The sequence below is a fragment of the Acinonyx jubatus genome, chromosome E2 (genome assembly GCF_027475565.1).
Source record: "Acinonyx jubatus isolate Ajub_Pintada_27869175 chromosome E2, VMU_Ajub_asm_v1.0, whole genome shotgun sequence".
In the NCBI taxonomy this organism is placed as follows: domain Eukaryota; kingdom Metazoa; phylum Chordata; class Mammalia; order Carnivora; family Felidae; genus Acinonyx; species Acinonyx jubatus.
This window is the reverse complement of record NC_069396.1, coordinates 6,521,034-6,544,365: the sequence shown is the minus strand read 5'-3', so window position 1 is coordinate 6,544,365 and position 23,332 is coordinate 6,521,034. Positions and strand designations below refer to the sequence as shown.

The window sequence follows — 23,332 nt, the reverse complement described above, 5'->3', positions numbered from 1 at the left end:
GGGTCGGGGCAGGGCTGCAGGTGGCTCCAAGTGGAGCACCTATGTTTGTGGGAGAAGACAAAGCTGAAGGGAACATTTTCACAGAACTTTATAAGCTTCTTTCAAAAGTCACATGGAGGGGCGCCAGGGGTGGCTGAGTCAGTTAAGCCTCCGACTTCAGCTCAGGTCATGATCTCATGGTTCATGAGTTTGAGCCCCATGTCGGGCTCTGTGCTGACAGCTCAGAGCCTGGAACCTGCTATGGATTCTGTGTTTCCCTCTCTCCTGCCCCCCCCCTTGCTCTCTCTCTCAAAAATAAACATTAAAAAAATTTAATAATTTTTTTTCCCTTCACATTGGGAGTTTCACAAACGCTTACCAAAAAAAAAAAAAAAAAAAAAAAAAACCAGCCAAAAAGATGGATTATTTTAACATCAAAATTAAAACTACTATGTAACTGGAACGCCTGGGTCACGCAGTCCATTAAGCGTCTGACTCTTGATTTTGGCTAAGGTCATGATCTTGTTACAGGAAGGTGGGAGGACGCTGGTCCTTCATGGAGACGAAGAATGAATCTTGTGGACAACAGAGAGTACAGCGATAGAGTTTACTGAGGGAAAGTATAAGGCTCTCAAGAGTGAGGGGACGTCCCAACTGGGTAGCCACTGAGGAATTTTGTCCCTGACTTTTTATTGGGACCTTATCACAAAGTTTATGAGACTCCATGCATGCAACATAGCCCAGGCAGGTGTGGAATGTGTTTATCTTTTTTTTTTTTTTTTTTCCCTCCAAACCTCAAAGCTTCTTCTGCCTCTACTTGCAGCTGCAGGCTGCCTCCCTGAAAGTTCCTGATCTCTCCCTAATGTTGTTCACCTCTTCCCTAGTTCAACCTCACAGTTCATGAGTTCGAGCCCTACATCAGGCTCCATGCTGACAGTGCAGAGCCTGCTTGGGATTTTCTCTGTCTCTCTCTCTCTCTCTCTCTCTGCTCCTCCTGTGTTCTCTCTCTCAAAATAAATAAACTTTTTAAAAAAGAAAGAAAAATACTATGGACAAAAGGAAGACAAAGGAAAGAAAAAGTCAAGTGTTCAAGAACCTGTCTGTGTTCATCTGGTCAAACAGATCCCCCAGTGCATCCCACAAATCCATACAAAGATGAGCAACCTGACAGAGAAGTGAGGAAAAACTAGGACCATGCAATTCCCCTGGAAAACCCAACCATCTAACAAATCCCTGACAAGATGCTATCTTTAACAGTAATCACAGAAGTGTAAAATCAAAAAAGTGATGGGCCATTTTTCTTTACTCCTCAGCGTGGCAAAAATTGAGACGTGAGAAAATTCTGGCAATGGTGTCAGGAAGCTAGGGACTCTGGTGGCAGGGTAAATTTGTGCAGCCACTTCAGGAAACAAATGAACTTCAGGGCCGGCCATCCCCGCCCCCTGCCTCCCACACCTGCCAGTGTCAGTCCAGGCGTAGCTACGGATCTCTGTTCTGGCCGGCAGGTGTGAGAAGAAGCCACAGCATAGGCTTTGAGGAACGGAAGCACCTGGCATTCCCTTTGACCTCGCTTATTTCTCTGTTCTTGCCTATAAGGACACCTAGAAATACTGCACCTTCTCAGCAAGAACTGTCAGAACGAAGGCCTAACAGCGTGGAAAGATGGTGCCTGGTCCCTGATGTCACGCCTTAGACCCGCTGACTTCTGGACTCTGCAACAGGAGAACAAACCCGTTTTTTCAACTACTCTGAGGTTTTTAAGTTTATTTATTTAAGAGAGAGCACATGTGAGTAGGGGAGAGGCAGAGAGAGAGAGAGAGAGAGAGAGAGAGAGAAAGCGAGCGCACGCAGGAGAGAATCCCAAGCAGGCTCCGTGCTGTCAGTGCAGCGCCCGGGGCTCGAACTCATGAACTCCAAGATCATGACCTGAGCCTAAATGAAGAGTTGAATTAAAAAAAATTTTTTTTATGTTTATTTTTGAGAAAGAGACACAAAGAGGGGAGCAGGGGAAGGTCAGAGACAGAGGAAGACAAAGTATCTGAAGCAGTCTTGAACCCATGAACCGTGAGATCCATGACCTGAGCCGAAGTTGGACGTTGAACTAAGCCACCCAGATGCCCCTGAAGTAATTTTTGAAATGAGCAGCTAAGTGCACGTCTGACACAGTAGAATGTATTAACATTACCAGTTGCACTTCTGGGTGTCTACCGTCGAGACTCATTTGGAGATGTGTCTAAGAGCATTCACAGCTATGCGGTTTGATAAACTGGCCACGTGGAAAACTAAGTATCACTAAGGCCATGGCTATGGCAGCAGGGTAGTGTTTGTGCACCATGAATGCTATGCTGGTCCTAAAAACAATCAGGTATGGCGTTTTCATTTGATGGTCATAAATAAGACCCATTCCATGCCACCATGGTATCCAGAAGTCTACATCGATGTCAATGGTCTGTAAAACAAAGACAAGCTGATATGCTGAAGCTTCTCCCTTGGAGCCTGGTTACACCCCAAAGTGTGTGCCCAGGGTGGGGCGCAGAAAGGCAATCTCGGTGTTTGACCTCCCAGCTCCCATACCTCTCCCTGTGAGTCATGCTGGCGACTTCGGCAGGGAGGCGGGAGAGGTAGATATAGCACAAGCACAGGTAGGGAGTGAAGTTCTGATGAGATAGAGACCAAGAGCCCTTCCCACACCTGGGGAGAGGCTGGGGCAGCCTTTCCATCTGCTCTGAACACTTCCATCCCTACGGCACTGGCCCGAGCAGGACTTGGCTTATCATTTCCGGAGTCTGCGATGGTGGAATCACTGATGTAATAACCATCATATCAAGAAGGACAATACATCGTTTGAAGGTATTATTGACCCTGCTACTAATGTAGTGATGGGCCAACAATGAGAATTACCTATACTCAGGCAGTGCAGATGGCTTTTCAGGTTTTGAGAAAATGAAGAGTAAAACAATACATTTCACAAACGTTTTTGGAATCATGTTGTTCTATTTACTGAAATACTAAGTTCCAGTTGAATTCACTGAAATGTTTTCCTTGTTGCTTGAATCCTAGAGTATTTTGCAAAATAGTTTGTTTTACTGCATTCCCAAGGTTGATACTGGAATTTTTTCAAGGGTATCACTGGGCTGCATAATTTGTACCAATATTTACTGAAATACTTATTTTTCTATATGCACAAAGGCTACTGGCAGAGGAATTTTTTCAAACGTATTATGGTTTGCTACATGACCAATTTTTAAAAATATTTTTAACGTTTATTTATTTTTGAGACAGAGAAAGACAGAAAGAGAGTGGGGAAGGGGCAGAGAGAGAAAGAGAGACACAGAATCCGAAGCAGGCTCTAGGCTCTGAGCTGTCAGCACAGAGCCCGACGCGGGGCTCAAACTCACAAACCGCGAGATCATGACCTGAGCTAAAGTTCGACGCTCAACCAAATGAGCCACCCAGGCGCCCCCTGACTTGACCAATTTTTACTGAGATGCGCTTTATTTTGCCTGTAGTGTAGAGGAATTCCTTCAAATAGACTTTACATCATGGCTGTCTTTTTTAATTCCCAGTACTCAGTGAAATACAGTGCCGGTGTTAGCTTTTATACTCCCACATGTCAGATTACCTTCTCTTCCACCAGTGTATGTGTTTTGCAGCCAGCTATATCAAAGGATCACTGACAAACACATATACATAAAATTTCCTCCAGCCAGGTAATTTTATACTAGAATTTCTCAAGATTGGCAGAATATTGCTGCATACTCAGAATTTAGGTTTTCTGACCAGATTCTACTATATGTGTGCAAAATGATTTTTTTCCCTTTAAAACCACTTCATAATAACTTCTAATACCTATATTATGGGGGAAATACTTAATCCTTTATATGATTTTAATATCACGTACAGAGTGACCTTTTCATTTATTGTACAAAATGGGACGTATTTGAAAGTGAAAGAGGGCACTATTAAAAATGAGGCTAAGACTACAGGCATAAACTTGGAGCTGTCCTGGCCAAACTGTGACATGTAGTTATCATATAATATGCCAGCACACCTATGTCAGGAAATAAGGAATGTATACTTTTTCATAAGAAACACAAATAACCGAAGGAAATCTGGGGCATGAGACTGTGGTAGGGTCCCCTCCCTAACGAGGTGGGGAGGGGGAAAACCCCACCTCAAGGCAGCCTGGCTATACTTGTACATGACGACATCTCTCACGACCTTGCAACATGAGACCACTTAATCAGACTGCATGTTTGTGTGTTACCATATATGGGAGACAAAGAAATAGAAAACAGATATATATATAAAAAAAAAAAAACTATGCCACATGGTGTTCAAGGCTCCGTTCTTTGGGTATGAACCCAACTGAGCAGGGCTGGCACAGATGAAGTTACTTCCTGGAAGTAAAAGCCTCGGTGTCAGGACTCTCTGTGCAACAATCTGGCTACAAGACCACAGTACGGAGAAAAATGAATACTAGAGCCCTATCTCCTACACAAATCTACACACATACAGAATCTGGGGTACGTTGGTAAAAGGGTTCTTTGCCTTTCTTTACCTGCAGTGTTTTGAATTTTTACAAGGAAAATGTATTGATGCATTATTTGTACAGTTACGTTTAAAACTAAAAAGAGAATGTATTCTGAGGGTATAAAGAGGTTGATCGATACCCATTTTGAGTTGGATTTTCGGCCTGCAGACACCATTGTGTCTGTTTAAATACAACAAAAGGTTAATTAACTTGAGAAATAAATAAATAAATGAATAAATAAATAAATAAAACAAAATGTAAAGCAGACAGGCAACAGACTACCATTTTTTTCTCTAGCATAGTGTAATCTCCTCGCCAGCTTCAAAAAAAAAAAAAAGCCTCCAAACGTTAGAGCTCAAAAGGTCACTGGATTGAGGCGTTTAAAGCCACAGTAAACAAACTAGCACAGGTTAATTAGGCGGGAATCAATGAAACATTTTCACTCCTACCTTCCTTATCTGAACATGCAGCTTTCATTCACACCCCAGTCCTGCCTGGCTAATTACTTACTGAGCATTCCGAGTGAATGCCTCCGACTCAACCAGCACTTTGTATCTGTTCCTGCACACCACCAGCTGCCTCCCCCAGCAGAATAGCTATTAATTAAGCATCTATGTGCACAGTGCTTTGCAGGTTACACAAGTGCCTCCGTGCCACTTCATGGACACAAGCTGCTCTGTGAGTAGGGAAGGCTTTCTCTCCGCTTTGCAGAGGAGCGGCACATCGGTTCGAAGTCACGCTGCGAATAAAAGGCTGATCCCGCCTAAGGCAGCGCACATGAACGCACAGGTCCCTTGAGCATTGAGGGACCATGAACATCCGCCACCAGATAATTATTTTCCGCTTGGGCCAACGGTCTAAGATCTTCCCAGGGCTTAGAGAAACCTCCACTCCGAAGGGCTGTGAAAACAGTTCACCTTTCTTTGGGAGAATTTAAACGCCAAAGGGTAGCTCAACAAGTTGGACTTTGCATTTTCCTAACTTTGGCAGGTTGTTATTTGGCTCCTGCTCTGTACCCAGAATGATGTAAGAGACTGCAGGCGAGGCAAATGTCCGTCAGCAGAGGGTAATACTTGGGCTCTGCTCCCAAGACATCGATTCGGGGAGAGGAGATTAGCACGTTGCAGGAGTACCCATGCTAGGATACGATTAGGTGCAAAAACAAATCAACTATCCTTGGAAGATGTTCTATAAAAGTTATTACAGCTCTAATTTGCCATCCTCCTTAACTTACCCTCCCACACACATATACACCCAGCCCCACCACACTTGCATTAATAGGGTAAAATAATGCTTTGCTTGTTTATGTAACTTACTACAAGTTGGTGCAGCACAAATCCCTATGTACAGTGAAGTGGGTTTTGCAACAATTAAATTCATATTTTAATTGCATATAGTGTCTGCGTGATGCCTAGCCCTGAATACATGCCATGCTGAAATAAAGCCACTGCAGACATGTCAGTCAAGACTTTGGTATCCAGATTCAAGAGGACCTGTTTCAAATCCCAGCTTTGCCACTTCCAGGATGAATGGCTTTGGATGATCTTGGGCGAGAGACGCCATCTCTCTAAACCTCCGTTACCTCACATGTGAATGGGAGCTAATAAATGCACCTCCTTTCAAAAGTCATTGACAAAACGAAATGAGGTTAAATACAGAGAGCCTTACAGGAGGTAAATGGTCAACAGTAATCACAATGAACTATTAAGAATGACTGTCTTTGAGTAACTTAGTTAACAAGGGTGGCAGGTTAATATCCATCATTTCCCCAGTGTTGGACACACCTAAAAGCACAATCCCCTATGGAAGTTACTTGACCACAACTCAGTGGGGGTGTTGTAACTGCCCCAGCAACACAGGGAACAACTCCTCTTCAAAGCTCGGCAGCACTTTAAACCTCTATTAGCTGCTCAGGACACCAGCACGCAGGAGATGGTTAAGGGCAGGCAATGACTCATTCTCATAACAAAATTTAAAAATATGTATTAGTAAGTAAAGATTTCACTTTTAGGTCTGTAATAAGACTCCCCTGGAAGAATGGAGGAAAAGACATCTAGAATATTTGCCAGGATTAATATCCTACATATCGGGGCGCCTGGGTGGTTCAGTTGGCTAAGCGTCTGACTCTTGACTTTGGCTCAGGCCATGATCTTGCAGTTTGTGGGTTCAAGCCCCATATGGAGCTCGGTGCTGACAGCATGGCGCCTGCTTGGGATTCTGTCTTCCTCTCTCTCTGCCCTTCCCCCACTTTCTCTCTTTCTCTCACAATAAATAAAATTAGTTTTTTAAAAAAGTGTTTTAAAGTCCTACATATTAGTAATGAAGAATTTAATCACTTGCATGCTTCAACCAGCTTGTTAAAAATAAGCATTGCAAATTACCACAAACACCCCTTGTTGGCTGAAAGTTACTTGCCCAGGTTACTTCACTGCATGTAATTTCTTTGGAGTGAACTAGATTTCACCTCAGCCATAATTACTTGATTCCAGTAACAAAGCTATCCTTCCTGGTATGCACTAGTTCTAAAATACAGAAGGGTAACATCTTATGAACTTGTACAGCTTAGAAATGCCATGGTCTGGGGGCGCCTGGCTGGCTCAGTTGGTGGAGTGTGACTCTTGATTTCACAGTTGTGAGCCAAGCCCCATGATGGGTGTAGAGACTGCTTAAATATAAAACCTTCAAAAGAAAGAAAAAGAAAAGAAAAGAAAGGCCACGATCTGAATGACTCCATTTCTGGTTAGATTTTCAATAGCAAACGGCTGTTTTGTGCTAAAAGATCAGGTAACCAGGCCCAACCACACGGGTTACAAAACAAGCCCTTTGGCCAAAAGAAGCAGGTTCCAGGTGGGCTCAAGTCAGCGCTGAGATGTGGCACCACTTGTCTGTCAACAAACAACACCTGTGCCTGCAGAAAGTGGGTGGAGGGAGGTCACCTGAATCTAAAGACGTTCTGTGACTCCCATCTCCTTGATGAACTCAGCAGAGGTGTGCTGAGCCCGGGCTGGGGCTGAGCACTGGAAGGGGAAGAGCACAGAGGATTCGGGAGCCTCTCACTTAGCATCTTGGGAAGGGAGCACGTGCTTGGCATCAGGCAGCATTTTTTACCTCCTGTGCGAAGACCAGAAACACCGGGACTACCGATTCCCAGCCCCACTGGGAGGGGTTCCGAGTCTGCATGTCATTTTTATCAAAGTATACACAACAGAGTTCCAAAATCGAGGATTTTACATACACACACACAGCGAAGTGATGACGATCCCCTCACACAGTTACCTTGCTGATGAGAGCACCTGAAATAAATCTGGGGCTCTGATACAGCCCACGAGGGCTGCACTTAATAATCCTGCATTGAATCCTGGCATCTGTGTTTTTAACTTGGGCCTCCCATGTTCTTTTCGGGGAAGGCTGGGGGCCACAGGTTTACAAGGGACGACTGGGGTAGCACAGTTGTCACCTCAAATGAGGTCACTGGGCTGATAAATGCATTCAGCCAATCAATAAGCATTTACCCGGCAGGTGAATGGGGCTGTGCGGTGTGCTCTGGATAAGAGGTTGACAACACAGGGCGCCTGGGGGGCTCAGTGGGTTAAGCATCCGACTTGGGCTCAGGTCATGATCTCACAGTCCGTGAGTTCGAGCCCCACATCAGGCTCTGTGCTGACAGCTCAGAGCCTGGAGCCTGTTTCAGATTCTGTGTCTCCCTCCCTGCCCCTCCCCCACTCATGCTCGCTCTCTTTTTCTCAAAAGTAAACAAACATAAAAAAAAGAACTTGACAGCACGTGGTCCCTACCCTCACGGGACGCGGAAATTCTGGGGAACACATCACTTTGTCAAACAATCTTCTTACACAACAAGAAAGTCCTAAAGATGAGTCCAGCCCAGATGGGCAGGATTCTATGAAAGGACATCAGTCGGACTTTGGAAGAAGAGCTCCAGCCAACGTTCAGTTCTCTGGGGGCTTTTTAAAAGCACACTCCCCTCACCACCACCTGCCCCATAAGGCAGAAGGCACGCAGGTGAGTGGAGAGTGAGCGCCTTTGGACACCAGAGAGTGTATTCACCTGTGCCAAGACCTTTCCAATGCACGGAGAAAAACCCAACTCAAAAAAGCTTTAAGAGAAGAAAATGTACTGAGACTCACACGACATGACGATCCAGGACTTCTCTTTCTCCATTTCTGGGCTCTGCTGTACCTGACAGCGGGAGCCAGGAGCCCAAACAATATCATCAGAGGTCAGTCTGTGCTTCGGGGTAGGAGAGGCCGCAGCAGCTCAAGAACCTAACCTGCAGCTGAAGCAACCCCGGCAGAAGAATTTCCGGGAGGAGCTCGAGGAGAAAAGTTGAAGACAGGATGCTAATTGGCCCACTTCGACCAATGACTGTGGGCAAAAGGATGGCGGCCTTTTGATTGGTCGGGTCCAACTGATTGAGGAGGTCAGCGCCTTGGAGGGTTGGGGATGGGTTTCTCATCAAAAAGGGAAGTGGGCGTCATTCTCCAAAGTAAGGGATGCTAGCAAACAGGGACTGTTTTATTTTATTTTTAATGTTTATTTACTTTTGTGAGAGAGAGAGAGAGCGAGCGCACAAGCACATGCAAGGGAGGCTGAGAGAGAGAGGGAGACACAGATCCTGAAACAGGCTCCAGGCTCTGAGCTGTCAGCGCAGAGCCCAACAAGGGGCTCAAACTCACAAACCGCAAAATCATGACCTGAGCTGAAGTCGAACACTTAACCGACTGAGCCACCCGGGCGCCCCCAAGACACAGACTTTTAACTCTAGAGAACACAAGGATGGTGACCAGAGGGGAGGTAGGTGGGGATAGGGGGGAAACAGATGATGCACCTGTCGTGATAAGCACTGAGTGATGGATAGAATTGTTGAATCACTATATCGGACTCCTGAAACTAATATAACACTGAGTGTTAACTATACTGGAATTAAAATTAAAAAAACTTAATTACAAAATATAGTAAAACCAAAACCAACCAAACAAACCACTGAATGATAAGCAAGCACTGTGTCCTAGGGGTGAGGGATTCGTGCTTTCTTGGGGTACAGGTTCACCAAGCACCTTGCCAGGGGCATCCTATACTCAAGGAAATACAGTAGCTCACCTGTCTCTTGGGCTTTGTCTAAATCCCAACAGTGTAAAATCTCACTGTTGTGATCTCTGATTCTCAGTTGAGAAAATTTAAGGCTCAGAAGATTCTTAAATTTTTTTTTAGTGTTTATTTACTTTTGAGAGAGAGAGAGAGAGACCGAGCACAAGTAGGGGAGGAGCAGAGAGAGGGAGACACAGAACCCAAAGCAGGCTCCAAGCTCCAAGCTGTCAGCACAGAGGCCAACACAGGGCTCGAACTCACGAACTGTGAGATCATGACCTGAGCCGAAGTTGGATGCTTAACCGACCGAGCCAATCAGGGCCCCAAACAGGAACAATTTTAATAAGATACGAAGTGCTTGGTGCCGGCTGCCAAGGCCGGCTCACACGGGGACCATTAACCCCAGAGTGCACGACCGGGTGGGAGCCAGAAGTAGAATTACGCCGGCTTGTCAGGCTAGGGGATTCGGAAAGCGATACAAGGTAGGAGGTGCCCCAACAATTGTCGGTAAATCAATCTACAGCAGAACAGTACTGGATTTCTTATAGTCACTGTGTGAGGTGACTTAGGAAAGTAAACCCCTAGGCCTCCTCTGTAGACTCAAAAAATACAATAGCCTGGGTCATCTGGTGCCAGCATTAGTCATCTGGCCCTCAGGACCGTGCTATTCATAACATGGCACCCTCTGACATCCATGATTACAACAGCACCTATGAAAGCAAGTATTTCAACAGGCTCTTCTTCCTTTTTTGCAGATGTAGGCAGTTTTGCATTACCTTTGGTTTCCACTGTGGTGCTCTGTGTCACATGGTGTGACCCCCCCACCCCACCCCCAAAACAGGCTCGCAGATAACGGGCCACCTGGCCCTGGGAAGCAGCGCTTAGGGTGGCCCACCCCAGTGGGGTGGTGAATGCCCGGGTGTCTAGAAGCAGACCCATATGCACAAGGAGAAACACCGCTCCAGAGTTTATGTGGGTTTGGGGATTCGATCTACAGCTGAGGAAGGTGAGGGCAGCTGGGAACCATGAACTAACGGAATTCCTTGACTGCGGTGTCCCCTGACCTTAGAAAGGACGAAAGCTGCCTTTCAGAAAACAGGCCGAGTTCTTTAAAGTGGTCAGTTTTCAGCTGAGACGTGAGAGGAACACAAATGACTTTCCGCTCTGCCCACAGGCGGCCTGGCCTCGTTACTTACTAGGTCGACAGATCAGAAACACTAATGTACGCGCCAGAAAGGAGTGTTCACTCTTAGAGGGAAAAACAGCGCTCATTCACAAATATTTCTTGAACTCCTGTTTCGTGCAAGGCGTGAGGGACACGGCAGTAAGACAAAGTTCCTGCCCTCACGGAGTTTCCAGGCGCAAGACAGAATTGCAACGGCTATTACAGTTGTGATAAAGGCTGTGAAAGACAGGCAAGTGCTCTAAGAGTTTGTAGCAGGAAGACCACATCTCACCTGTTGGGATCACGGAAGGAGGCCACCGGAAGAAGAGACCTGAAGCTGAGACATGAAATAAACAGTAGACCCACAGTGGGGGAGGGGTGTGAGAAGCTTGAAACCCTGGAACAGGCAAGAAGCTGGTACAGCTTGGGCAGAGAAGGGAGTATGCTGGGAGATGAACTTGAAGCTACTGTAAGCAGGGGCCGGAGCAGGCAAAGCCTTGGGCTCACACTAAGGATTTTCAGCCTAAACCTAAGGAGAGTTTTGAGCAGGGACGTGAATAGATTTACATCTTTTTTTTTTTTTTTTTTTTTTAGTTTATTTTATTTATTTTGAGAGAGGGAGAGAGCAAGGGAGGGGCAGAGAGATAGGGAGAGAGAGAATCCCAAGCAGGCTCCACACTGTCAGTGCAGGGCCCGATGTAGGGCTCAAGCCCACAATCTGTGAGATCATGACCTGAGCCAAGATCAAGAGTTGGACGTTTCACCGACTGAGCCACCCAGGTGCCCTGACATAGATTTACATCTTTATAGGATCAGTCCACTTGTGGAGAATGGATTGAAGGGAGGCAGGAGGGGATGTAGTGGAAGAGAAAAGGGGATATTATTGGAACCCAAGGCAGAGAGGTAACACCTGTTCACTGCACAACTTTGAGGCTTGAGTAGAAGTTAAAATCGATGGGCTTCAAGGTGGGTCAGGTGTGTCAAGTTAAGGGGAGGCAGGGATCAAAGAGTATCCCAGATTACTGGCATAAGAAACTCAATGGGTCTTGGTAACATTTACTAAGAAAGAAACCCTGGAAGAATTTGGAGAGATTGTGAATTCATCTTGGATATGCGCACTGAGAGTGTGTGTGATGTATCCAGGCAGAGAAGCAGAGGTACTTGGATAGATGGGTCTGGAGCTCAGAATGGTCTGGGCTGGAACTCTATTTAGTGGTCTCTGTTTGGCACAGAGATGGAAATGAAAGCCAGGGGCTTGGACAAGATCACGTAGGGAGAGAAAGTATGGTATTAGAAGAGGGTCTAGGACTGAGCACTGAAGAAATATTCCACTTACAACCAGTGTGGAGGAGAGGATAAAGGAAGCCAATGAGACATATAGGAGTGTGGTAGCAGGCTCCAACATGGACCCCAGTGATTCCCCACCCCTTGGTCTTTATGTGCTGTGTAGCCTCCCACATGGGATAGCGCTAACCTGGGTAGCCAATGCAGTATCGTGGAAATGACCGTGCACGACTGAGGTTGTGGCTACAAAACCTTTTAAGACTTCAGAGAGACCTAAGGTGGTCCCTAAAAAAGTTGTTCAAATAATAAGGGTTATTGTCCCTCAGCAGTCTGAGCAGCAGCCCAAGGCAAAGAAGGACTTATCTCCAAGAAATGTGTGGGTGTGGCTTTTGCCTAATGGAGTGAACTGGAGTAAGACTCAGAGGAGACACACAGAGTTCAAAAATAATTATATTTGCATTAACATTATCAGCTTGGACTGAAAGAGATACACTACAAAATGTAAAGAGGGCTTTATATCCCCCAAATTCTACTGGGTGGTAATGGGCTGAGAACATGTTAACTGTCTATCTACACGGGCTACCTTTCACTGAAAGGAAAAATGACTCAGAGGATGGAACCAAGAGCCCAGCCTCCAAGCTGGCACCCAACATTCCCCACCTTCTGGTATCCACACCTTTGGGTACTTCCTTCCTCCCCACACTGAATTAGACTGACCTGTGTAACCAGTATACTGTGGAGTGCCAGCGTGTGGTGTTTGAGGATAAGCCGTAAAAGCCATTGCAGCTTCCACCCTGCTCTCCTGGATCACCTGCTCTGGGGAAAACCAGCTACCATGTCGTGAAGACATTCAAGCAAGCCTACGGAGGTGCCCGCATGGTGAGGCATTGAGCCTCCTGCCAATGGTCGTGTGGGTGAGCCATCCTGGGTGGACCCTCCAGCTTCTGTCAGGCTTCCAGAGGACTGTCGTGCCAGATACCATGGGATGACCCTCATGAGGGACTCCAAGCAAACCGACGCAGTTAAGCCGCACCAAAATACCTGACCCGTAAAAGCCAGGAGGTGATGTTTGTTGTTTTAAGATATGTCTTGGGGGTACTGTGTTAACATGATACACCTTAGTGTAATTCGTAGCATGTCTTAGGGTAATGCAACAGATCATTAATACAAGGAGAAAGACCAAGAGTGAGCTCATGAACGGTAGATGAACTCTTGTTTCAAGGGGACAGTGGACATGGGTATAAGTGGTGAGGGACAGCCGAATGTCTCTTCCCTGGATGACAACAAGGCCCAAATAGCCATCCTTAGTTTCGTGTGGAAAACAAGAAAACCCCCACTACACTCAGTCTACTTGGTGCGAGAAAACTAAGAAGTATCTATCATTGTTCTCCAGGACCTCGTTGAAAACATGTTCTGCAAGTCTGCGATGCCTCTCAAGGACACTGCACAGATGTCTTGCTGAACTTATCCACTCTTTCAGTGGCCTTCTTGTGCAGATACGTCATGCCACTAGTGGGCTGTACGTGAGCAGGGGAGCCCGTCGTGCAGCACCTGGACTGCTGGACTTGCCTAGGTGCTCATACAAGCGAACTCCAGGCTAAAGCAAAAGCTTCTTAAGATAGAAAAAGACTCCGAAAACCTTTTACCAAAAATGCTCACCACCACCTCATATTTACGTTTTAATTTATCTTTGAAAGTACTTTCACAACATCTTATTTTACGCTCACAACCACCCGTGTGAGGAGGGTGGGTGGGTGGGTTTGTAGAAAAGGCAGATACGGGTCATTCCCAAATGAGGAAACAGGCTTCAATCGCTTGGTTAAGGCCACACAAATCATTCATGGTTGCAGGTCTCCTGGTATCAGGTTGAGTGCTTTTCTCCAAAAGATCCAGGCAGCATTAACCAGGGACTATTCACCTGGCACCTTCTTTCTACAAATAATCTCAAAACAGCTTGAACGTCACCTTCTGCAGCAATCTATCTGCCTTATGCTTTAATACTGGCTTTTCTGAAACTGGAATTGTGGAAGGGGTGAAGATCCTCTGTCTTCTTTCCACATTGGTTCCTATGCAACTGTACAAACTGAATGTCTTACACAGCAGTCCTCAGGAGTGGCTGGATGGTAATGACACCCTTCAAAACATTCCTCATTGGAAGCTGCCTTCAGAGAACAAAACCTCTTTCCGGAAGAAAAGCAGTCTATTAGTTCAGAGTTATGTTTCATTTTTGAATTACAAATAGCATCATTCCCTTGACCATCTTCCTTAATCGGATTTTTAGCCGTTTCCTAAATGTTACTCTATGCTCAGAGACCAAAACTTTACAAACACTGAGTATATGCAAACGTGCTGGTTACAGACTCTGAGGGGCTTACCCCAAAGACGTTCCAGAAAGGTTAGAGCGATAGCACTAACAGAACACTAACACCTCTGAACAGAACTCCCCTGAGGAAGAAAACCCTCATAAGGGTTTGTATCAGGAATGTACGGCAACGATATTAATTAAAATAATGACTGGTCTGTGTTGAGTGGCACTTGATACGTCTTGTCTAATTTAATCCTCAAAAGAATCCTATGAGGTAAGACACAGTTCTATTTGTTTAAAAATCAAACCTTCCCATGTGATCACACAGGTGTAACGCCCTTATATCATAAAGGGCAAAGAGTAATTCCTGAAAACCATAGGAATGAATGGCTCATATAATGTCTCTCAAAAGCTTCCACCTCCTCAGAGGGTTGGTCTGTAGGGATCTGACCCAATTTGGTGGTTTTCACACGTTTTCAAGCCTGTTAGTGTTTTGCCACTCCCGTATCAGTGCACATTTTAGTCTACTGTAACTGGATAGAGATAGTAGAGGACAGAAGTAAGTACATTTTTGACTTCTGAGAAACTCAAGACATTTCCAATTTTCCTCATCTCGCTCTGTGGCTCCAAAATGACTTCTATTGTACCCATCAACAGGAGGAAGACACACAAAACCGCATCTCAAACTGATCTTTGCTTCTTTTTTTCTCCTATGATGGTTTGTTTGGTCCAAGAAGGTAAGAAATGAAGACTTCATCCAAGAATCTGTTCTTTTATTTCTTTTTTTCTTTTAACTTATTGATTCATTTTGAGGTGGGGTGTGGGGAGAGAGAAGGAGAAAGAGAATCCCAAGCAGTCTCCCTGCCACTAGAGCTCACAAACCGTGAGATCACGACCTGAGCCGAGATCAAGAGTCGACTAAGTCACCCAAGTGCCCTTCCAAGAATCTATTAAGTAGCAATTTGAGGAGCCAAGATTTGCTACCAAGTGTCCATTTGTATCTAACTATCTAGATATTGATGTAGATTTACTTAGATAGACATAGATACATTGTTTAATACTGTGTTTCTTGAAAACCATCTCACCAAGTGTGATCCGATCTGTGTTTCTAGCTCCTTCAGAGTGATCGAGCCACAGGAGAAGGCAGCCATATGAGAACCACTATGACCAAGAGGAAGACCATCAGCCCATCCCAAACAAGACACCCGGAGGCATGACCCCCAGGACTTCTGCCGTGGCCATGTGCCTTAAACCAGTCGACTACTTCCTGGAGGTCAAATGGCTGAGCCTCGTAACCCAGCTCCTTCTTGGCCTTCTCTAGACTAAAGTAATGTGTGACGCCAGTTTTGTAAACTTCTGTGCGGGTGAGGAAGGGCTGGAAGTTGTAGACCCGACCAAAAAGGAAGTGAGCCATTTCTGTCAGGAAAGCAAAACAGTAGATGAGGGTCAAGGGCAGGCAGATGGATGGGAACCTGTAGCCCAGGCCCTCAACCAGAGGCCGGAGGAACTCAAAGTTGTTCACGGGTCTGCCGTCCGAAATGAAGTAAGGCTGCCCAGAGGCCACGTGGCCCTTGGCAGCTGTCAGGGCCTCTGAGGCCAGAATGTGAGCCTGGACCAAGTTATCCACGTGGACAAATTCAACCAGGCTCCCAGGATCCCCATACACAAACTTGAAGAGACCCCTCTCAATGTAGCTCACTATCCTGGGAAGGTGCCTTTGTTCTCCAGGCCCGTAGATGCCAGCCGGCCTCAGAGCACAGGTTCTCAAGACACCATCACTTCTTACCAGGGTAGCACCATTGGCCTCCAGCACTTTCTTTTCTGCAATAGATTTGGTCCGAGAGTAGTGATCAGGATGGAGGTGAAGAGGTAGGTAAGGCAGAGATTCATCTCCATTTCTGATAACTTGACCTCCAAAGATGACATTGAAAGTGCTAGTGTAAACTAACCTTGGCACCCCTCTCCTCCTGCAAACCTGGAGGATGTGGTCTGTGCCCCCGACATTGACTTCTTCAATCAGGCTTCGATTCAGCTGCTCCCGCCCCGACATGCCATAAGAGGCGATATGGAACACACATGCAATGTCCACATCCTGGAAGGCTTTCTCCACATCACAGAGGTGGCGAATGTCTCCGTGTATAAACTTGACTCCCTCTGGCAAGGGATGAGCAGGGCTTTTGATGTCAAAGAGAATCACATGGAATCCTTTCTGGTTCAGAGCACAGCCTAGGCTGAAACAAGGAAAAGCAAGCTAGATCGAATAGTGACTAAGCTATGCCTGACGAAAACCACATAAAATAATTTACCAATCAATGTGGGGCTGACTCAAGTCTTCTGGGCTTATCCTGAGTCCCCTCGCTTTACATGTTCATTGTGCAACAATGCCTTATGTAAGCACGCAAATATTCAAAACTGAGGATCCACATATCCTTGCTTCTTCTATCTTCTCACATAGATGGCAGCAACTACAGGTTCCATTTTCCCCCTCTGTTTTAGGACCCACCATCCATTCTTTGGGACATTCATGAATGATAACAGAGCTGCAAAGGAATAACTTATTATCTGGGGGCACCCGGGTGGCTCAGGCACTTGAGCCTCAGACTCTTGGTTTCGGCTCAGGTTGTGATCTCATGGTTTGTGAGTTCAAGCCCAGCATCGGGCTCTGTGATGACAGCATGGAGCCTGCTTGGGATTCTCTCTCTCTCCCTCTCTCTCTCTCTCTCTCTCTCTCTGCCCTCCCCTGCTCACTTTCTCTCTCTCTTTCAAAAACAAATAAATAAACATTAAAAAAAGAGTAGGTATTATTTTAAAATGTTTTTGGTGGGCGCATTATCTACACCCGCCCCCAATTTAATGCCTTTACAAAGAATCTTTCTTAAAGTAGTATATATCTGTAGTTCTGAATTTCAATGTCTGAGCAGTGGGCAACCTAGTTCATTTCTGGTTTAACACTGTTCAAATGAGTAAAAGTCTACACTGTACTCATGTCAGAGTCAAAAGCTGTCATTTTTTTCCCCAGCAACTACCAATAAAATAATTCCACAGACGTGTTTATCGATGCACTGACCGGAAACCAAAATAGCCACCTCCTCCTGTAATAAGGACCGTTTCCTTCGGGGATTTGTGGGAGTCCATAGGTGGCGGTCAGGAGCTCACTGGACCTAGTAGAAAGAAATGCAACAATGTTACTGACCCCACCTGGCCTAGTGCTGCATCAGAAAAGGGGAGCTGATCACAAGGCTTATGAAGACTCAGCAGAACGCCCGACAGAGGACGGGCACTCTGTGATGTCATTTCTCACACTTCCTTTGCTTGGAGCTCTAAGGGTCTGGGGATTGGTTGTCCCATGACCTTTCCACGTACCAAGGTCACATCTCTCAAAAGCACAGGGTTGCGGAAATGCTTGACGAGTTCTTCTGCATAACGGTACTAAGTACCTGAGATCGCCAGGAAAGCTAACCGGTCCACCATGCAGAGAGAGGTCAGTTGGTGGGACAGCTATGGAGGCTGTTTCTAAACACAGCGGATGTCAGTCACTGATATTTCAACCCAGACTTCCTCCCTGTATCTCCGTGATGTGGTGGCAATCTCCCTCCCTGACTTCATCTGGTGTTCTCCCGCCGCCCACTGGACTCCCTTTGAGATGCCAAGATGCCAAGCCCGTCTGCAACTTGAGGGCTACACACACCTTCTATTTCACCTTAGTGGGAAGGGCTGTTCTTTGCCCGGCTGTACCTTTCCCAATCGCTAGGTCTGCCTGAATGTCACTTGCTCAGTCAGGGATGCTTCTCCGATTGCCCTAAGGGAGAGCCCCTGACCTTAAATACTGCTGTTGTTTCTTCCTGGCACATCTTATCACCTGAAAGTATCTTTTTTTGTTTTAAACTATTGCTCTCCTTACAACAGAACATAAGTTCCATGAGAACTGAGACCTTCTGCCTTTTCCACTGACATGTCTTTTCCAGAACCTACCACATGGCAGATGTTCAACAAATATTTGTTGAATTTACGGGTGATTTTGAACACTGTGAAATACACCCAGTTGAGTAAAATTGTTTTGGGCACAAATGATGCAGGGCTCTGCAGTGTGTAAGAGTCATCGCTGTGTAAGTCAAAGAACACTGCCGCTTTCTTTTCTTCCTTTCTTTAACATTGCCATTTTCATTAAACTTCTCTCCTAAGAAATTCTGAGGGGCGCCTGGGTGGCTCAGTAGGTTAAGCATCTGACTCTAGATTTTGGCTCTGGTCATGATCTCACGGTTTGTGAGCGTGAGTCCCGCATCGGGCTCCATGCTGGCAGCGTGGAGCTTGCTTGCGATTCTCTAAGTAAATAAACAAACAAAGTCTGGGTTACGGAATGAAAACAACACAAAGCTACATGAGACGGAACTCCCGCATTCTGGAACTGACGATGGAGTGAGGCTTTTGGAAGCAGCTAAACTACAAGGTGAAAAGGAGGAAACAAGATTGCTGTCACGTGTCGGTGTAAGCAAGGTGCCGTGGGAGCACCGAGCTGGGCGTGGAGAGAAACTGACTCTGAAGAGCTCATCAGAGAAGACTTCACTGCGAAGTGGGCATCAGAGCTGAAGGGTGACAACAAGAGGACTGAGGCGGGCTGAGACAGGCTGAGGGAGCATGATGAATGAACAGAATGGTGACAGGAAAGGCTGTGTTGGGCAATTAATATAGTGATTCAGGCGGGAAAGATAGCCTGGGGTCAGCTTGGAGACACCTCTGAGCTCCTGAAGGGGAACGTGAATTCTATTCTGCAGACAACCCAACAGCCCCGCGCCCTCTGGTCCTTGCAAAAGATCAAACTTTTCCCGGAGGGAAGGAGAGCCTGGAAACCGGCAAGGTCTGGGTAAGAGGTGATGGGGCTGTGCTAGAGGCCTATCAGTGAGGACGCAATGCCAGGGTGCTCCGTGAGCCGGCGGCGAGCAACTGAGTGAGGCCGCAGTGGGCCACACCCAGGCGGAGTCTGAGGGGTGTGCCATCATTAACCCAAGCGACACACACAGGCTTTGAAAACGTTCTGTTTGGTTAATAGAGTTCTGATTAATAGGATGCCAGATAACAAAGTCTAAGATTTTTTAAAAAATTTTTAATGTTTAATTATTTTTTTTGAGAGAGAGAGTGAGCAGGGGAGGGACAGACAGAGCGGGAGACAAAGAACCCGAAGCAGGTTCCAGGCTCCAAGCTGTCAGCACAGAGCCCGACGTTGGGCTCGAACCCACGAACTGTGACATCATGACCTGAGCCAAAGTCCGACGCTCAACTGACTGCATCAAACTGACTGAACCACCCAGGCGCCCCAAGGTATTCTTAATATCTCCACAAGAATTCCACGGTAAGGGATTCAGAAAATGGACCAGGCCTCAGAGTCCAATTAAGAAAATTCCAACAGAAATTCTCCCTAATCTCTTAATTATTCTGTTTTTGAAACCACCCACTCCGGACCAGTCACAGGACCACAGGTCAGTCATGGCACATGTGCACATTAATCATGCTGGGAATGTACAAGTGCACGTTATTAATGCTTCAGAGGACCTGCCAGGTCTATTCACCCTCCTTCTCATCAGCTTCCAACTACTGCCACAAGGATCCGAGGGGAGAACTTGTATGACTGACCTGATCAAGGGGTCAGACGAGAAAGGCGGCAATGAACAGGGGAAAAGTAATGATGGGGCAAGACAGCGAGGAAAGGAAGCCTATCCACCAGGTGGGTAAAACCTTCACAGATCACCAGCCATTAACATCCCCACCCGGAGCTGCCTTCTTGCTTCCTGGCTCCCTACCTCAAAAAGCACAGAAAAAAACACAAAAAACAAAAAACACTGCAGTAGACACATCTCCCGGAAAACTGCAACAAACTTCCAAGAACACTAAGCCAGAAGGGAGAAGAAGCATATACAATTTTTCTTCAACTAGCTGCCTGACTTTTACATTCTTCATGGCTTCTGTTTTATTAATTAGTTACCATCTGATTCCTCCTGGGCTGGGCACTCAGGCCAATGTTTATAATCACAATTACTTTAAGGCTCTTTCAAAACCCAGCTTAGTAATTGCTTTCCTCTGGGTGGAAGGGGGAAGGGTCACATCTGACCTGAGCAGTCATTCTATCAGATATGGGTTAAAGTTAAGTACATGATCCAAAAAAAGGAATCTTAATTACAAACAGGAAAAAATGAAATTTAAATCCGCCTGACCTCTTGATAATACTAAGATAAAGTGAGGGTAATAAAGTTGACATCTCACAGGGAAGTTATGAGAAAACTCATAAAAATGACTACGGGTACCTTAGACTTACAAAGACCTAATTAATGCGAAGGATCAGTAATAAGAACCTTAGATTATGCACACAATTCCTTCATCCCTTGAGTTCAAGTTGATGACGTTACTAACCCTCTGGTATTATAATGTAATATACAAATCTAGGTGCCACTGGAGTCCACAACAGATAGGAGAATGGAAGACTGCTTTCATAAAAATAAAATTTTACTACGTTTGCTTTAAGCAAGATAAAATAACTCCAAGTAGTTTAACCCTGTGATGGTGTGTTTTAAATTACTGCCCAAGTACTACCTAGAGGCAAAAGGTAACTGTGTTCTTACTGGATTGAGATCAGGAAAATACATTGAGGCTAGAGGGTTTAGAAATGGTGCTGTTCAAATTCCATGCGTGATCTAAAAATTATTTGTGTTTAATATCAAGCAAAGCAATAAAGATGTTGTTAAAGATAAGGAGAGTAACCCTGATACAGGTGAAGGGGGTGGGAGGTATACAACATAAAAGGCCAAATACACTTGGAAAGAAAATTAACTGGAAAGTCGATATACTCATAACAGAGAGTAGCATTGTGGTTACTGGAGACTGGGGGTTGGAGGAAATGAGCCGGCACAAATTTCCAATAATAAGAGAGAGTAAGTTCTGGAGAACTAGTATACAGCAGTATATGTGACTACAGTCAACAACACTGTATTATATACCTGAAACCTGCTAAGAGTAGCTCTTGAAAGTTCTCAGCACACACGCAATAATTATGTGAGGTGCCTGAGATGTTAACATACTTTATTTTGGTTATTTCACAGTATAACAAATCATCACATTGCAAACCTTAAATTTACAGTGTTAGGTCAATTATCTCAATAAAGCTGGAAGAAAAAAATATCTTAAACTACCCCCCCCCCCCCCCCCCACACACACACACACACACTGGGCTACAAATTATGCAAGTTGTACTGGTTGAGCTACTAGCTCTTGAAGCCAGGCCTGGAGGACTTCCCAGCCAGGACTCTGTTATAACCCTGTGTGTCGCCCCCCTGGGGTTGAGACAAGGCTGTACCACCGCTGCTACTATTACTTATTATGTTTTATTTAAATCTATTCACCTTTTTACAAGAAATACATTCATTTTAAGTGGGAACCACCCGTCCTATGGAAAGGTAGTATTTCTAGGAACTGCGAAATGACAAGTGATCAAGTCTAGCTAGATACAGATGCCTGCTGCAAACTCTGAGCTTGGGGGGAGGGGGGGTGGGGGGGTGTCTGCTGTTACACACACACACACACACACACACACACGAAGAAAAAAGGAAAACCCCCAGCGCCTAGACAGTGTGTGAGGTCTTCGCGACATTCTAGAAAGCCACGCGGCGCCCGGCTCGTTGGAATCCGAGAGAGCGCTGGAAAGGGAAGGACGTTCCCATCACCCGGGTGGACGTCACTCACTCCCGCGCCCCGTACCACCTGCCGCCCGGCTCGTCCCACCCCGGACGCCACGACGCGCGGGTAGGGGCCGGGTCACCGACAGCCGGCTCGGCCCCGGGTCCCGGCGGAGCGGCGGTGGCCCTCCCGACCCAGGCCCGGGGCCCACTCACAGTGGCGAGAGACGGCAGCGCACGCAGGCCGTGAGAGATACGCTCGCCCCAGGCCAGTGCGTCCGCCGCGACCACCCCCGCTCCGCGCGGGAGTCGTCGGGCCGGCCTCCTGGAGCCACTTCCGGGCCTCTCTAGGAAGCCCGGAGGTCTCGGCATCTCTATGATGTGCCGTCTCTCTTCCATCCTCACCTGGGCTGGGCCAGCAGGTCCACTCCAGGAATCTCTCTCAGGTGCCCAACCCGAGCGTTCCAGCCTCGCGGGAGCCCTTGCAGGGTCATCCCTACTGCTATTCCCACCTCCACTGTCTGCTTTTAGACTTCCGCCTCCGTTTTTGTGTCCCCACAGGGCTGAGCACAGTGCCTGGTAACTGGGGAGGGGGGCGGTGCTCAGCTCAGTCAGTACTGCTGGGATGGATGATGGATGATAGGTGGATGGATGATGGATGAGGCTCCATGAAACTACTGAATAGTCACTCTCCAGGTCTTTTCAACTCTCTAGCTCGGAGTCTCCACGTTTATGTATGTCTATATGTTTTCCCGTGTCCCTGATTTACCCTAGTTTTTTTCCGGTTCCAGGTGTGAGGGAATGAAAGCAAGACACCAGTAGCGTCTGCTACGCATCAGAATCCTGTAATGCTGTGCTTTAAAAAAAAAAAAAAAAAAAGTTTTTTTTTATTATTTAAAAAAAATTTTAATGTTTATCTTTGACAGAGAGAGAGAGAGAGAGAGCGCGCGAGCATGACCTGGAGAGGGGCAGAAAGAGAGGGAGAGACAGAATCCAAAGCAGGCTCCAGGCTCTGAGCTGTCAGCACAGAGCCCAACACAGGGCTCGAACTCATGAACCGTGAGATCATGACCTGAGCTGAAGTGGGACGCTTAATGGACTGAGCCACCCAGGTGCCCCTAAAAAAATTTGTTTATGTTTATTTATTTTTGAGATAAAGCATGCACGAGTGAGGGGCAGAGAGAGGGGGACAGAGTTTTCTAAAGTAGGCTCTGCGTTGACAGCGGACAGCCCGATGTGGGGCCCAAACTCACAAGCCACGAGATCATGACCTGAGCCAAAGTTGGATGCTTAGCCGA

At 46.3% G+C, this 23,332-nt stretch overlaps 1 protein-coding gene and 2 long non-coding RNA genes across 6 annotated transcripts in view; 1 reads left to right on the top strand and 2 right to left on the bottom strand.

Annotated features, from left to right (window-relative positions):
• Positions 1 to 9,753, bottom strand: part of LOC128313267 (uncharacterized) — a 68,383-nt gene extending 58,630 nt beyond the window's left edge. Inside the window, exon 1 of one of the 2 annotated variants that reach the window (XR_008293727.1) lies at positions 8,659 to 9,753. This is a non-coding gene — a long non-coding RNA (uncharacterized LOC128313267). The remainder of the gene's footprint in view (positions 1 to 8,658) is intronic. The other variant, XR_008293726.1, reaches the window with a different exon arrangement.
• Positions 1,430 to 17,419, top strand: LOC128313268 (uncharacterized). The gene is made up of 2 exons (XR_008293728.1): positions 1,430 to 2,265; positions 15,486 to 17,419. It is a non-coding gene; the product is annotated as an uncharacterized LOC128313268 (long non-coding RNA).
• Positions 12,503 to 22,564, bottom strand: SDR42E1 (short chain dehydrogenase/reductase family 42E, member 1). 3 transcript variants are annotated; one of them, XM_027076284.2, is made up of 3 exons: positions 22,440 to 22,564; positions 17,441 to 17,534; positions 12,503 to 16,604 (listed from the first exon to the last, which is right to left on the bottom strand). In XM_027076284.2, exons 2-3 carry the CDS (start codon positions 17,506 to 17,508, stop codon positions 15,491 to 15,493), a joined length of 1,182 nt encoding a protein of 393 aa, XP_026932085.1. In that variant the 5' UTR covers positions 17,509 to 17,534; positions 22,440 to 22,564; the 3' UTR covers positions 12,503 to 15,490. The 3 variants fall into 3 exon arrangements, with proteins under 3 accessions (XP_026932085.1, XP_014937707.1, XP_026932087.1); XM_015082221.3 differs by lacking the exon at positions 22,440 to 22,564 and adding an exon at positions 22,251 to 22,392; XM_027076286.2 differs by lacking the exon at positions 22,440 to 22,564 and adding an exon at positions 20,002 to 21,537.
• Between the last annotated feature and the right edge of the window lie 768 nt (positions 22,565 to 23,332).

What these genes read in the sequence shown, in the direction of transcription:
- SDR42E1 (XM_027076284.2), bottom strand. Translation starts at nt 17,508, where the DNA reads ATGGACTCCCACAAATCCCCGAAGGAAACGGTCCTTATTACAGGAGGA. An exon ending in GGTGGCTATTTTGGTTTCCG is followed by an intron (nt 16,605 to 17,440) that starts GTCAGTGCATCG and finishes TCCTTGTTTCAG; the next exon opens with CCTAGGCTGTGCTCTGAACC.